The 14,482-nt window shown below is 33.1% G+C and overlaps 2 protein-coding genes across 4 annotated transcripts; one reads left to right on the forward strand and one right to left on the reverse strand.

Moving 5' to 3' along the window:
- Window positions 1-1,662: 1,662 nt before the first annotated feature.
- Window positions 1,663-9,374, forward strand: Bma-chs-1 (the record flags this gene model as incomplete). 2 transcript variants are annotated; one of them, XM_001898456.2, is made up of 25 exons in its annotated part: window positions 1,663-1,791; window positions 2,136-2,274; window positions 2,519-2,661; window positions 2,719-2,885; window positions 3,011-3,227; window positions 3,380-3,549; window positions 3,730-4,068; window positions 4,158-4,239; window positions 4,339-4,502; window positions 4,547-4,632; window positions 4,723-4,825; window positions 4,917-5,070; window positions 5,130-5,340; window positions 5,449-5,648; window positions 5,734-5,910; window positions 5,985-6,101; window positions 6,389-6,578; window positions 6,687-6,785; window positions 7,242-7,360; window positions 7,440-7,652; window positions 7,827-7,997; window positions 8,143-8,308; window positions 8,505-8,683; window positions 8,829-8,898; window positions 9,214-9,374. In XM_001898456.2, the coding sequence occupies 25 exons, from the start codon at window positions 1,663-1,665 to the stop codon at window positions 9,372-9,374; spliced, it is 3,966 nt and encodes a 1,321-aa protein (XP_001898491.2). The 2 variants fall into 2 exon arrangements, with proteins under 2 accessions (XP_001898491.2, XP_042929029.1); XM_043073095.1 differs by having other exon boundaries at window positions 4,562-4,632.
- A 576-nt stretch (window positions 9,375-9,950) lies between these two features.
- Window positions 9,951-12,959, reverse strand: Bm5738 (the record flags this gene model as incomplete). 2 transcript variants are annotated; one of them, XM_001898455.1, is made up of 10 exons in its annotated part: window positions 9,951-10,115; window positions 10,243-10,510; window positions 10,797-10,948; window positions 11,126-11,306; window positions 11,533-11,653; window positions 11,720-11,815; window positions 11,889-12,004; window positions 12,119-12,199; window positions 12,295-12,451; window positions 12,911-12,959. In XM_001898455.1, the coding sequence occupies 10 exons, from the start codon at window positions 12,957-12,959 to the stop codon at window positions 9,951-9,953; spliced, it is 1,386 nt and encodes a 461-aa protein (XP_001898490.1). The 2 variants fall into 2 exon arrangements, with proteins under 2 accessions (XP_001898490.1, XP_042929030.1); XM_043073096.1 differs by lacking the exon at window positions 10,243-10,510 and having other exon boundaries at window positions 10,100-10,115.
- Window positions 12,960-14,482: the final 1,523 nt, after the last annotated feature.

Here is a 14,482-nt window from a genome sequence, read left to right on the forward strand (position 1 = left end):
CAAAAAGTGGGAGGTGTTCGAGAACTGTTAGCAAAGAAAAGTATTGTTGAATTTAACATCTGCTTCAAAAATTTAAATATGGAAAAAAATCACAGTGGTACGTTAGTGACATGAAACTGTTAACCCATTAAACATTTCAGACATTTTAATGAGGGTTCTAAATGACAAAAATTGGAGATGAAGAATTAGAATGAAGGTGAAAATTAATCTGAAGTGATTAATAGAGAGAGGAAAGAACACGTAGATCATCACTTCACTTCATTCTGAAGACAGATCTGATTGTTTGTTCTCATAAAATTGAAATATAAAGAAAAAGTTTTTGAAAATTGGCATCTAATTAGTGGATGATTCAAGCTTCTATGTTTTTCTTGTTCTTTCAACTTGATAAAAGTGGTCTAATTCAAATGAATATCTGTTAATTAGAGATTGATGTTTGTACATGTGAAAAGAGTTGGTAAAAGGGTAGAACAAAACATAGAAACGGTTGAAACTATTATAGTAACATGATGGACACATTAGATGACAGTGTCCAGAAAAAATGGCATAAAAAATGATCAAGAAAAATAGAATAATGCGTGAAATCTCGAATTAAGATGCGAATAGGTGGAACGAGGAGCAGGAAAAGAGGAGAGGTGACAAAGACCATTGGTTGCGTGAGTATCCTTGACCTCATTATAATTTTCATGCTACCACTCAAACGAAGTTTCAAATTAATGCAATACATTTTAGAAGTGACTCCTACACCCATACAGAAATAAGAACATTGATCATCCATGTATGAAATATAAACAGAATTACAAGTAATGTCACAATTAAATGATGAACTGATTGTTAATTCAAACTATATTACTTGAAGAACGCTTGAATTATGCATACGATCTAGCAAATTCATTCTTTGCTTAAAAATTTCGATGCACAAAATTTGAATATCTTCATTTACAAATTCCTTCTCACTTAACATCACCTTCTTAAACTAATTGATTGGTCGATGAAGTTATCTGGCATGCTAACAAAAATCCAAAAAAACCTGGTGTCTCCTTCCTTTCACGTTACCAGTCACCTCTGAAATAAGTTGAAATTGCACCTGTTGATGCTATCCTGTCCAAACCTTCTTCATCCTACCACTACTTCTACTGCCAGATTGACTCGATGACCCATCATCCGCTGTAGTAAGGAAACTTTGCCATCGATAAATGAAGCTTCATCCTATCCTACAGGTATATATACACATTACCTTTGTATAGAAGTAGATAGAAAGTTAGTTGCCTGGAAGATGGGTGTATTCTGCAACACTAAATGCATTAATCCCATGTCCAAATGATATGCAAATATGACAAACTTCTCTCTAGATGATGTCTAATGAGCAACTCCTCCATGTATGACATCATAAGAGAGCAATATCTATCGAATATTTTATAGATTTGTTTTTTATTATACAAAAGAATATTATATGGTATAAGTCGGATATTTGCGCTAAAATATCGTAGTCAGAAGGAAGTATTAGATCTCAGTGCATCATTCTTTCATCATTTGCAACAAGATAGAAAGTGTTGCACATTACACAACTATTATTTTAATTTTCATTATACTATTCAACTTATTGTGTGTCATTGCATTTTGCTACTCAAAAAAGTCTCACATTGCTTTTCCATTTTCTTCAGAATGTCATCATCTAAAGCAAAATGGGATAGTCTCAGATCAAGATGGAATGTTTTCCGTTCCTATTCTCATGAATATCATTTTAACAACGAGCTTACTCCATGGATGGTAAAAACTCTACTGATTCTCAAGGTGAAATAGTTCGGATGAATTTCATTTTTACTAAGGTTATTTCAAACATATTCTTTGCAATACTCTTTCAACCTTTAAGTTTCATTTATTCAACAGAATCGTCAATCTGGATATTCTACTTTGTAAACATTCATGTTAGTCTCTTTTAAAATCTTTCTCATCACTGTTCACTTAATCAGAAGCAATATGTAGACTGTATTTCAACTTATAACACACTACAGCAAAAGGTTGAAAAAAAAAAGAAAGATTTATGGCAAATAAAAAATTGTTTCAGAGTAAAAGAAGATTTATTGTTCTTGTTTACCTTTGAATTTGCTACTCAAAGCTCTTTTCGTTTTCTTCAGTTTCTGATATTTGTTGTGTCACATTTATTCTTGATCATTGGAGCAGCAATATCAAAGCTTGTGGTAATTTTATTGGCAACCAATATCGAGTTGAAATCTTCGGGAAGCTCTTTTGAAAAGAAGTGTCATGTTGGAGAAGGTTATCTCCTTTTCCATGAAAGTTATGTACTTCTAAGAACAATAATAGATATCATTGAGAATGGCAAAATGCACCATAAAATATATACAGAGAAAATCTATTGTGCACGAAGTTTCATATGACTTCCAATTTAATTTTCTGGCCAAGCACTTTGACCAGAAAATTAAAGGTTAGATAACTTTAACAAAACTGCTAATTAATTACATTTAGTGATTACTGTATGCAAAATCGTTCTTACTTTTAGAGAAGGCAAGAAGTACAGAAGTAACAGTATCTGTTGTGTGTGCCTTGTGGCTTATTCAAAACATTCCGGATGTAATGGCAATCATCCAGTCCTTGTATAGAATATATAAATATCCGAAAGAACGGAAAGGAGCAGCATTAACGGTAACTTTTCATCTATTACTTTTCATTGTTTTTTATAACATTCTCATTTTTATTCAGCTATTTATGATGGAATGTAGCCGATCCATGGGCATGGCAATTTTATTTTTCCATGTTTTCCCATCGTTGGATCCATTGTATTGTTTGATTTTATCAGTCTATGTGGTATTTATGCCGTTATATCTGAAAATTAAAGAATTGATACATTGTTCGTTCAATCCGATATGGTAGGTAATCTAATATTAATATTAGATTAATGATTATTTGGCAGTTAATAGTATAACTATAGTGTAACTAACGATTGTCAATCAATGTGTCATTGCAAAATTTTAAATAATAACGAAAAATTGAGGAGCCTGAAGAAGCGATTGAAATTACTACTGCATTCATGTAGTTATTCAGTGCTGTTTTTGGTTGTATTTGCTTCCTGCTATATGTGGAGTGTAAGTGCAGTGCCTTTTTTCAAGTACATTGCATTACCGCTCGGTTTAATTTTGTCATCATTTGGCTTCTGGGATTTGTGGATTAATGAAGGTCACTGTATGTCGAGTTATCACTATTTGTATCAAGTATGTGAATAAAACTTTTATTGAATTATTAATTATAAATTATTTCATATTAAATGTTATTTTGACAACAAGATTGAAAAATTTTTCAGGTAAGCAATTTCATGTTTTCCACTCATCTTGCTTCCTGCAAATTTCATTAGCACTTTTTACAGTTAAAGTATGGAACGAGGAAAATGACTTCAATGACACGATTCTTGATATCAGCGCTGCGCATATTGACTTCAAGTGCAATTGTGTGGATTGTGAAGCTTCGTTATGTACCATTTCAAGCTGTGAAGACATCGCTGATTGAAATGACTGACTCAGAAAGCACCACTGCTTTGTAGGTGGTTTGTTTTTTTTTTTTTTTTTTTTGACTCGTTGAAATGAAGGATTGACAATGTAACAAAAACCAACAAACTTGAAAATAAAAAAAGATGTCTTTTTTTTTTTTTTTTTATAAATCATCAAAAGTTATATTCTTGCTCTTTCATTTTCCCGATTATCTAAGTTCATTCTTCAGATATACTCTCGCTTTCTGGATTATCTTCCTGAATTTTGTCCTACGGTTTATATCACGTCTGTTATCAGCAATGTCAATGAGAGTCCTAGCAGTACTACATCCACTTCTGATCGTTGTACCACTGCTTACAATGATCTTTATTGGAATGTGTTTCATCACTCCTGCATGTTCCATTCGTGGATATTTGTCTATTTATGAGTTACGATGGCACTGTTTGGCTTGGAAGGTGTCACAAAATTCATTGCCAGAGATATGTTTTGGTGTTCTTTGGTTGATAATTTATTTATGCTGGGCTTATCAGCATGTCAAAGCACCTAAATTCAGTGCTGATGACGATGTGTAAGTTATTTTAAATTGACAAAAATATAAACTAAATAAAATTGATGGCATCAAAATAGTTATTATTGTGATGAAGTTCTACATTAAAGATTTGATACAATCACAACTTTGTTAAATGGTTTGACAATCGAACAGTCGCTGGTAGTATATCGAGTTTCACATAACAAAAAGGTAAACACTAGCTAGTGTATGTGACCTTTTTCAGTTGCATAAAATTTTTAGCAATCTTTTATATTAACCCAGATATTTGAAGCTTCAATGTTCATTTAGGAAATAGATGATAATCACTGGTCATCTGATGGAGCAGAAGTTGATGATGGTGACCTTCGAATAACCAATGATGAAATTGATAAAACCGTAACGTTATATATTTGTGCAACTATGTGGCACGAAACACGAATCGAAATGATGCAAATGCTAAAATCCATCACAAAGTACTTTTCTTTGAGAAAGTAAACTAACTTTTAGCTGGGATCAGAATTTCATGTTTCAGGCTTGACAAAGAACATTCACTTATGTTGATAGAAAGACGACGCTCGGACGATATCAAATATAGATTGGAAGGTTACTGCAATAAACTTAATTTGTCCTGTAGTGTTCATTGTTGGATGTAGTTGATGTGAAAGTATAAAATGCATTAGTAGTAAGTTGCAGCACATATATTCTTCGACGATGTTTGGGAAGATCAGATGGAATGTGGTCGTGCTCCCAATGGCTTCTTCCAAACTTTTTTTCATTTGCTATTGGAATTGACACAGCAAGTTTTTGTCTTTTCATAAATTATTATCGACTACTACTACTGTTACTGTTTTTACCTGTAAAAACATTCTATCGAAAGGATGTTTCAGAAATGAAAGTGTCAACGAGAGTGCTGAAAATGACCGTGTACTTGTTAATACTGCTTATGGTGGAAGGCTGGTAGTACGTCTACCAGCAGGTACTTTACTGTTTGTCCATCTAAAGGATAAGCAACTTGTTCGTCATAAAAAACGTTGGTCACAGGTAGTTCGTTCGTTGATATCAAATCAATGAAAAAACAGGTAAATAATAGAAGCTTTCAGGTGATGTACCTATATTATCTGCTGGGTCATCGAATTATGGATTCTCACATGAGCGTGGAGGATCGTCAACTTGAAGCAGATAATACATACATTTTAGCTATTGATGGTGATTCAAAATTTGAACCATCAGCAGTGATGAAGTTGCTAAGATTGATGAATGCAAAAAATGAGATTGGTTGTGCTTGTGGACGGATCCATCCTATTGGTGAAGGTCATTTCATTTCTCTTTTGACCTCTTTCATTCAATTTTTGGACAGAAATTCAATACTATTAAAAGCAAAATCTATGACATGACTGATAGCAATGTGTAATATTTCAGGCATAATGATATGGTATCAAAAATTCGAATATGCTATTTCTCATTGGTTCCAGAAAGCAGCCGAACATGTTTTCGGATGTGTATTGTGTGCTCCCGGTTGCTTCTCGCTTTTTCGTGCATCTGCTTTGATGGATGATAACGTCATGCACAAGTATACTAAGACTGCATCCGAAGCACGTCATTTTGTGCAGTATGATCAGGCAAGCAAGCAAGCATGCTACTTAATGCATTGAAAAGTGTTTTTTTTTTTTTTGCAAATTATTACGAGCAGCACATTTTATTAAGGGCGAAGATCGTTGGCTATCAACTCTGCTCCTAAAACAAGGTTACCGAATCGAGTATGCCGCTGTTGCAGATGCGGAAACGTATGCACCTGAAGGTTTCCATGAATTTTTCAATCAACGACGTCGTTGGACTCCCTCTTCCATAGCAAATACGGTCGATTTACTTGCCGACTATAAAGTAAGCTAACTGAAATGAGTGCTTCTCTCTTATAATACAAAACTCTGTCATTTTTGCTTTTTAAATTATTCCAGCGCGTCTGTCAAAGCAATAACAGCATATCCAGAATGTATATTTTGTATCAGTCAATGGTGATTGGTTTCAGTCTCTTGTCTCCAAGTATCGTATTTACCATGCTTGTTTATGCTCAGGTCGTCATTTCTACCTTAAGAAGTTCTTGTTGAAATTAAATGCAGGTAAAAAGTGGTAGATAAAATGGATCCATATCAAATTCTTATTTCTATATGTAGTTATAGAGGGATGATGGTGATGAATTTGATCATTACTAGTGAAATCATCTATAGCAAATAATACTTTTATCATCTTCACGATAATCTAATAAAGAAAAAAAAGTGATAACCAGTGCAACTGATCATCCTAAAGTATAAATTGCTTGAAGAGAAGTCAAAAGAATGAAAGAAGTAGTAGTTTAATTTAGGTATCTACATTTGAAGCAGAATCGGACAAAATGTTGCTGTACAACTCTTTACCTGTACTCACTTTTATTGGGCTTTGTTTCATTGCTGATTCGAATTCTCAGATAATTTTTGCCAAACTTATTTCTGTGATATATGGCTTTGTGATGCTTGCTGTTGCTATAGCTACAACCAATCAGATAATTCTTGAAAGTAATTTCACTTTTGAATTATTAAACAATCAGTTATTTTATTTTTATAATTTCTTGATCTATTTATGTTACTTTTCAAGAACTACGCAAACGTTTACCTTATTTTTAGCTGCGCTTTCTCCTACTCCAATCTTTGTGCTCTGCATGATAGGCATATTCGTCCTGGCTGCAATTCTACATCCACAGGAATTTCACAACATTTTCTACGGTGAATACTACTGATGACGATGTTTTTGCCAGATATTTTATTTTGCCTCAAACTTGGGTAATTAAACCCGACAAATCAACATTATAACAACGCGTAACGAAAGATATAATATAATTATAAAACACTAAAATAATATCAAAAACCACTCCAAAATGTAAAATTAATAACTATAATGGAGGATGGTAGGTTTATATACAGAACTGAACTGACAACCAGATATCCGGCAGAGGACATTTAAATGACGTGAAACAAAGATTGCTAACAAAGAAGGGTTTTTTGGTGTGAGAAAAAAGAATTAGCATAATGGCTTAAATGATCTAGACATAGATTAGTTACAAATACGAAATTATTTGGTGAATACCTTATCAGCCATCTGGCAAAAGTATTAGAATTTGAATGTAATTTAAATGTATCGTTTTTTTTACGACAATGTTGATATAGAGATGCTTTTTGTAGGTCTAATATTCTTCCTAATGATACCATGCACATACATCTTTATGTCACTTTATGCACTAATTAATTTGAACATTATAAACTGGGGTACACGAGAAGCTGCTTCAGTTGCAATCGGTAATGTAAGTACTACTATCAGCATTAATTATATTATACTGTATTATTCACATTATGATATTATTGAGAAGTACTACATTTTAGAATGCAAGCCATACTGAATTCCGTCGTCTATTGCAACGATTTGGTCTTCATAAAGTGATCGATTTTGTGAGATCAACATCATCATGGAGATCTGCTATAACAACAACAACAGCTACTACTACTGCTACTACTACTGCTACTACTGCTGCTACTGATGTACAAGAAATACAAAAAAAAATTGATAATATGAAAACGGAACTTCAGGAACTTAAGGTTGATTTACAGATGTCACATGTGTTATCTTTGTTTTTGTTTTTTTTTTTCTGTAAAGTAAAGTTCAGGATCGAAATATTAGTTTCTCTTCTGTTCATCCTCTCAACACCGCAAACTTTATCGCAAAATAAGGTATTCAATATCAGGTCAGTTGAATAATGGTAATTCTTGAAGGATGTTGTGCTCTCGTCATCACCTTCAACACCCTTTAAAAGGCTGGTATTGAGAGAAAACATGAATCGTTTTCTATGGATGGATACTGAATATCTCCAAGTTTGTAGTCGTGGAAGATTGAATGCAGCAGAGGATGAATTCTGGAATGGAATGATTGAACAATACCTCAAAGTAAAGTCATTTTAAGTGTAAAATAATACAGGCAATTTGTGAAATATTTCTTATTTTTGTATAGCTAACTGCACTGTTAATTTGGTGTGAATGTTTTGTTAAGTCGTTGAAAAGATTAAAAAATGAGCACAGCTAATTTTTGCAGCCATTGGAGTTCACAGAAGAGGAGATGAGACGAGATGTTGCCAGTTTAGTCAGTTTAAGAAACAGGATTGCATCTTCAGTTTTGATTGTCAACGGCCTATTAGTTTTAGCTGTGTTTCTTATACAAAAGCATAAGGAAATACTTTCGTTTCAATATAAACCGTACGGTAAATGCTTGCTTCTTTCTGTCTTTCCGTATTTTGATTATAACTTTTAGTGATTCATTTACATAATGCGATATAATTCAAACATCAATATTTTGCACTTCATTTCGATCTGTTATGAAAGTACAAGGTTCATTGCTAGTATTTTTTGGAATAACATCACAGTTGAACTGAATTAAATTTACTACAATTTTAACAGAAGGTTTCGAGTGGTCAAAGTTGAGCAAGAAGACAGGAAAATTTGAACTTACTGATGAGCCATTAAAAGTTGAACCGATTGGCTTATTCATCATAGCTTTCTTGCTGATAATCTTAGTTGTTCAGACATGCGGCATGTTTGCTCATAGGATCACCACATTAGTTGGCGCTTTCCATGAGGTGATTTAAGCAATTTAATTTTTTTTTTTCTATATAATCCTTTTTCGATGAGATTACTTCTCTTTGAATAGTTACAAATCAATCGTTGAGGAATTTGCAACGTTAAATTCAATTCAATTCTATTTCTAATTCCTACTCTCTTCAGGTTTCAAGCATGGAAGATTTCGACTTCAGCAATAAAAACTTTGAGAATGAGAATAGAATCAAAGAAAATGGTAAATTTATAGATGTTGCTTTCAATTCCAATCAAAAATCTGACACATTAATTTCCAATGAGTTTTAGTTACACTATCAAATAGCAGCTTTGATGATCTGAAGTAAATGTTTGTAATTTTGGTATAAATTTTAACTTTTAAGTGGCTTTGTGAGAAGTGCGGGTTATGTGTTGCGGTAATTGTGATATAATACATGGCTACAGGACGATATGATATGATATGATTTCCATCCAGCTACTACATTTGTTGTGATGGTACCGTTATAATAGCTAATAGCGATCCTTGACTTCATTTTATATCGAAGATCTGTTTTAGCCCAGCAAATGTTCGACGCAACGTTGTATTACAACGCACATGGAGCTGACGGATATATCCGCCTTCATCATGACACACGTGCGGCATGTAACGTTCTTAACAAGCTCCAACAATCGAAAGTAATGCATCGATCTGCAGTATCACGAGTTTCCAGACTTTAGTAGTTCTATTTTTTCTGTATTTCTCTTCCTCATTTAATTTTTCTCCAGTTTACACTTCAGTGGACAATTTTTACATTTCCTCTGAGATGTACCATGCTGACGGGGCTGAAACCTGATTGTAACAAGGTGGAGAAGTTCAACAAATCATTTTGTCGTGTATTCCATGTTCAAGTATGCTTTAATATTTTTATTATTCGACTCCCATTAATAATATCAGTTGTAGTTGTTGTGTTCTATAATTCAAAATGAATGTTGTATTTTATTCTACTTACATACTTTAATGCAATATTAAAAAAGATAATAGCCGTCTCGAATTATTAACTAGGAGAATTACATAATAGCTCTGCTATTACAGAAGGATTGGCTGTACCTCTTTGGCAGGATGATGAATATATAATTTTGGAAGGAAAAAAAAACAAAAATAGAGAAAAACATAGAGATGATGATATTGATGTATGATTAGCTTTTCAAATACACAATTAATCATCTCTTCATCTGCAATCTAAAATTTTGAGATTATCTGGAATTCAGATGAATTACAAGAACAATATGATATCGATACTAACCGCACCTCAATCAAGCTCGTTGAAGTTGGTTTTGCAGAGTGACAGTAATCTTATTATCATCATTAGCTGATTCGCCCAGGTACCAACGGCTAATAAGTTTTGCAATGTTCATATAATTCCCGCTGCTTAATGATGCCATCGTGATCAGAAGGTAACGATTCAAACATTGCCAGTCCTGAAATAATGTACCACTCTCGTGCTAAATTCCATGTTTTATCTACATTGTGCTGGAGATAAAGCTTGGATTATTACTTCTAGAAACTATAACATAGCTTTTGCATCAGCTAATTTATGCAACATACTGCATGCTGATTGTTTCGTCGAAGGTCACCAAGTATTTCTTCTTTCGGGATAATTGGTTTAATGAATGAATTCATCAGCTGATCTAACGTTCGCAGTAACAGAAGCATGTTGCCTCGGAAATTGTTACGTATGAATTTCGTGCAGTTATTCATTTGGAATGCACCGTTTTTGATTATTTTTGCATCTTTACAACTAGAATCCAAAATTTCACCGCAATTCTCCATTACTCCGCATATACAAATGTCAATTTCTTGTGATTTCACTTTCCTAAACATTTAAACGGTCTGTAAATGCATTCTGAATGTGACTTTAGTTACCCTGAAATTCATCTAAATTTTGAAATTATCAAAATTCTCTACATGCACAACATTCACATCTATTTCGCTAGTGTCTTAGAATTGCAGCAGCGATACCAAAATTAATGATTCGGTTGATGGGAGATATCAGTGTACGATGCATATTCATGGGATATTGAAGATTAAAAGGAATGAAACAGAGGTTAAAGTAAGTAAAAATTTGTTAAATTTTGAATACTAAGAATTAAAATATTCACGATGGTATTGGCAATCGTGCTGGCCATCTTTCCAAAAATTCTCGATCAATCTTTGATGTGCATTTTAGGACGTTTGTAATCCATTGTCGTGTCCTACCATCAAGTTCACCATGAACAACAAGCAGCAGTTCTTCCATCGCTGCATGCAACACCTTTCACTCACAATAAGTTATTTTGCGAAGTAAATTACAGCTAATTACAGCTTCTGAAGTGAATTTCCTATTTCATTTTGTAAAATGAATGTTGAAGGATGTCGTAAGATTAAAGATCATTACAACTCATTCTTTAAAAAGATATTAATTATCAATTAGAAGATTAGTAAGTTGTACCTTAGGAATATGATGATATTTCCGGGCTTGACTGCTAGAGAGAATTTTCACCTGCATGTGCATGTAATCATTTAAGTGTACCATTCCTGCTTCATGTGGCAAAGCTGCACCATGTTTCTCCAAAAACATTCCAAAGTCTTTTACCATCCTAATTTGCTTTCTGCTCTGCACCGAATTTGGCCTATCGTATAAATTGATTTGAAAATACCTTGCGTCAAATATGCCGCATTCAAATTAAAATTCAATTTAGAAATTCTAAAGATTTAAACAAGATTATCAATATCAAATTTGAAAGGTCATCTAAATTTTCTTCATCCTCCTGAATTCATTTGCCATTAATTACAATTACATTTTAATTTTTTTTTTTTAATTTTAGCTCTCTGATTTTGAACACAAAGAAGTATTACCTTGCAGTCCTAACACGACTGATGGCTTCTGTGTATGTGAAATGTTCGGCCCAAATCATATAAGCAGCAATAACAACACCTGTACGGCCAAGTCCTGCATGACAATGTATAGCTACCTTTCCTAAACAAATTTAAGAATGAATGGTTTCAAGCAATTCAGCTCTTCTCAAATATCATGAGAACATACCTTGTCTCAGAGAGCAGTGAACAACTTTTACAATATCCAAAAGAATGTCAATTCCAAGAGCTCCAAAATCTGGCCAAACGAAATTATAAAACTGTACTGAAACAGTAGGAAATACTTATGTTGAACAAATGCTGTAGAAGTTTTTTTTTTTTTGATACACTAGGCTTACTTCCATTCTGCATCAGTATTTCCGGATTATATGTGAAACCAGAAGGTAGTAGCTCCGGTCCACAGGAATCATGTTCGCCAAGCATTTGAAGATTGATAACTGCGCAAATGTTTGCTCTGCAATAGTAGAAATCGTACCAGATGAAAATTTTATTTCCTCAAAAACCACTGTAAAATCAAGATTTTTCATGATTGTTTGAAAAGCAATTTTTGGGAAACATCAAAACGAACTTTTGGAATTGTGCAATGAGATTGTCATCAGTAAATGTTTTAACAGTTGGTCGAGACATTGCCACAATGTTTCGAGTAATCCTGTAAAAATATTGTTATCGTCAGCAACAGTTGCTATTATTAGGAATTACAACAATTGATTTTTAATTATAATTAAACTGATAAAATATTCAAACCATGAGGAATATAATCCTCGAATAGCTTGTTCTTTCAGCGACCATGATTTCCATGAACAGTACTTGCAGTTTGCACCATTGCAATATAATTTACAACGCCATGACCAAGGTGTCACATATAGTATTCCGTAACGAATCGACAGATATGATTGTGATACTAGAAAATACAAAATCCAAAATGGAAGAGAAAATGTTCAAATAGAACTACATTTTGGGATTTCTCAGTTACTTCATCGATTCACTGTCGTATTAATTTGAACTTAGTTTCAGTTCCAGTTTTGAAATCTTGACTGTTCTCAAATTAAAAAAAAAATAACTTCACTTGAATTAACACTGTCGTCTAAGGACACATATAATTACTAAATATGCTATATTGCAATTGCTAGAAAGTTTGCATTTGTATACTACACGCAAAACATTGAGCATTTGAAAACAATTGTGAATTTTTTTGTACTTATTGCACTCAGTGATAGAAGAATATTTGACATAAATACCAACAAGAAGCAGTTGCTGATACGGAAATCAATATTTGAGTGTAGTGATCAGATAGATATCTTCTCTTATTTTTCACTTTATAATAAATTAATACGCATAAATATAATGAGGAAAAAAAAACCTTGTCCATAAGAAGCTAACACATTTCTCGACTCTTTTCGTCCTTTCATTAAACTATTTGAAATTATTAATTGAATATTCACAACTAATATCTGAAATAGAAAATTGATCATTTTCTGCTGGAAGAATGGAAATATTACTGATAACATTCACAGATCGAGATGATCTGATGCACCATGATGATTAAAGCATGAGGAAAGGCTAACCAGCGACAGCAAGGAGATGTAGAAAATTTAAGAGCAGTTGTCATGGAGATGTATCCAGTAACCACAGTTGGTTACTTTGTCAACATGGGACAGATTTACCCAACAAATGAGTCTAGAATTTGCAGAAGTAACTCACATCACTTTCTGAGTGTAAATCCATCATGGGATACTTAAACAATCTCTTATATAAACATACTATAATTAAGTTAATTCAGAAATTGATAGAACTCTAAAAGTATCATGTCGGATGGTTTCTATTATTGTCGGAAGTGATGATCGATTGCCAATTGTTCTAATTACTCATTACAGAACTAGCAATTAGCTAAGTACGTGAAATTGTGACAAAAATGAAGTGAAATAATTGATTCATATAAATTAATGAACATGAATAAGCTAAGCTACTTTCAGGCAGTATTTTAAACTAAATTTTCTGCCTCTTAATGAATGTGAAATTTGCCCAACGAATATTTCACTTTCCCAAATATTATCATTGCTTTCTTCTCTTCCTCAGACATTCTTTTGATTATACTTCAAATCAGTGCGACAGTTCCTTGAATAGATTTCAGTATATTTCGATCTTCGAGAGAGTATACCGAAATAGTTGCATTGCATTTGCAGAAATTTGGGGAACATATAGACAATCTGAACGATTCGTACTTTCGTACCAAAGTTTTTGGTTTCGTTCACGTCACATTCCAGTGCTGTATTAATGTCTACATGAAGCAAATCTCCCCTACATCAGTAAATCTCTCCCAAAATAAGAATAAAATTTTTTAAATCTTCCACGACACTGCACATTAATTTTAAGAGGAATGAATCTAATTTGAAATGACTCATTCTCGTAAATCATGAATTTCAGATTCGTAATCTCTTGTGTCCGTACCAGCAGGATATTTCAGGTTGAATGAAACCCCGTTCAGCAGTCATCGTTTGTTCGGAACATATCGTTCGTATTGCATATATTTAAGTTTATAGATGAGAAATGAAGAAAGAAAACCTGAAAACCTGTTGAAGCATTGTTTGCATTTAAATAAATGTAACTTTTGAGGTTTGGGAAATCGTTCTGAAATTTAAAGGAGGAATTCTCATTGTTTTCTGCAAGAATTGTTCAGTTTCACATAAATTGAAACCGGAAAAAGCGCAGACCAATCTTAAACATTTACGCTTTTATTTCTTATTTCTTGTTTTGTTTTTCTTGGAATATCAGATTCGGCAACTGAAATTTCTCTAGCATGTCATCTTACGAAAACTGAAGTATGACATATCTGCAGTAATCATGGGTAACGAACAGTGTCTTTTTTTTCCCTACATTTTCTTATACTTCATTCAAATTATTTGAGCCTTAAAGTTGGATTGAAAATTTAAAT

This window comes from Brugia malayi, assembly GCF_000002995.4.
Source record: "Brugia malayi strain FR3 genome assembly, contig: Bm_v4_ChrX_scaffold_001, whole genome shotgun sequence".
NCBI lineage: Eukaryota > Metazoa > Nematoda > Chromadorea > Rhabditida > Onchocercidae > Brugia > Brugia malayi.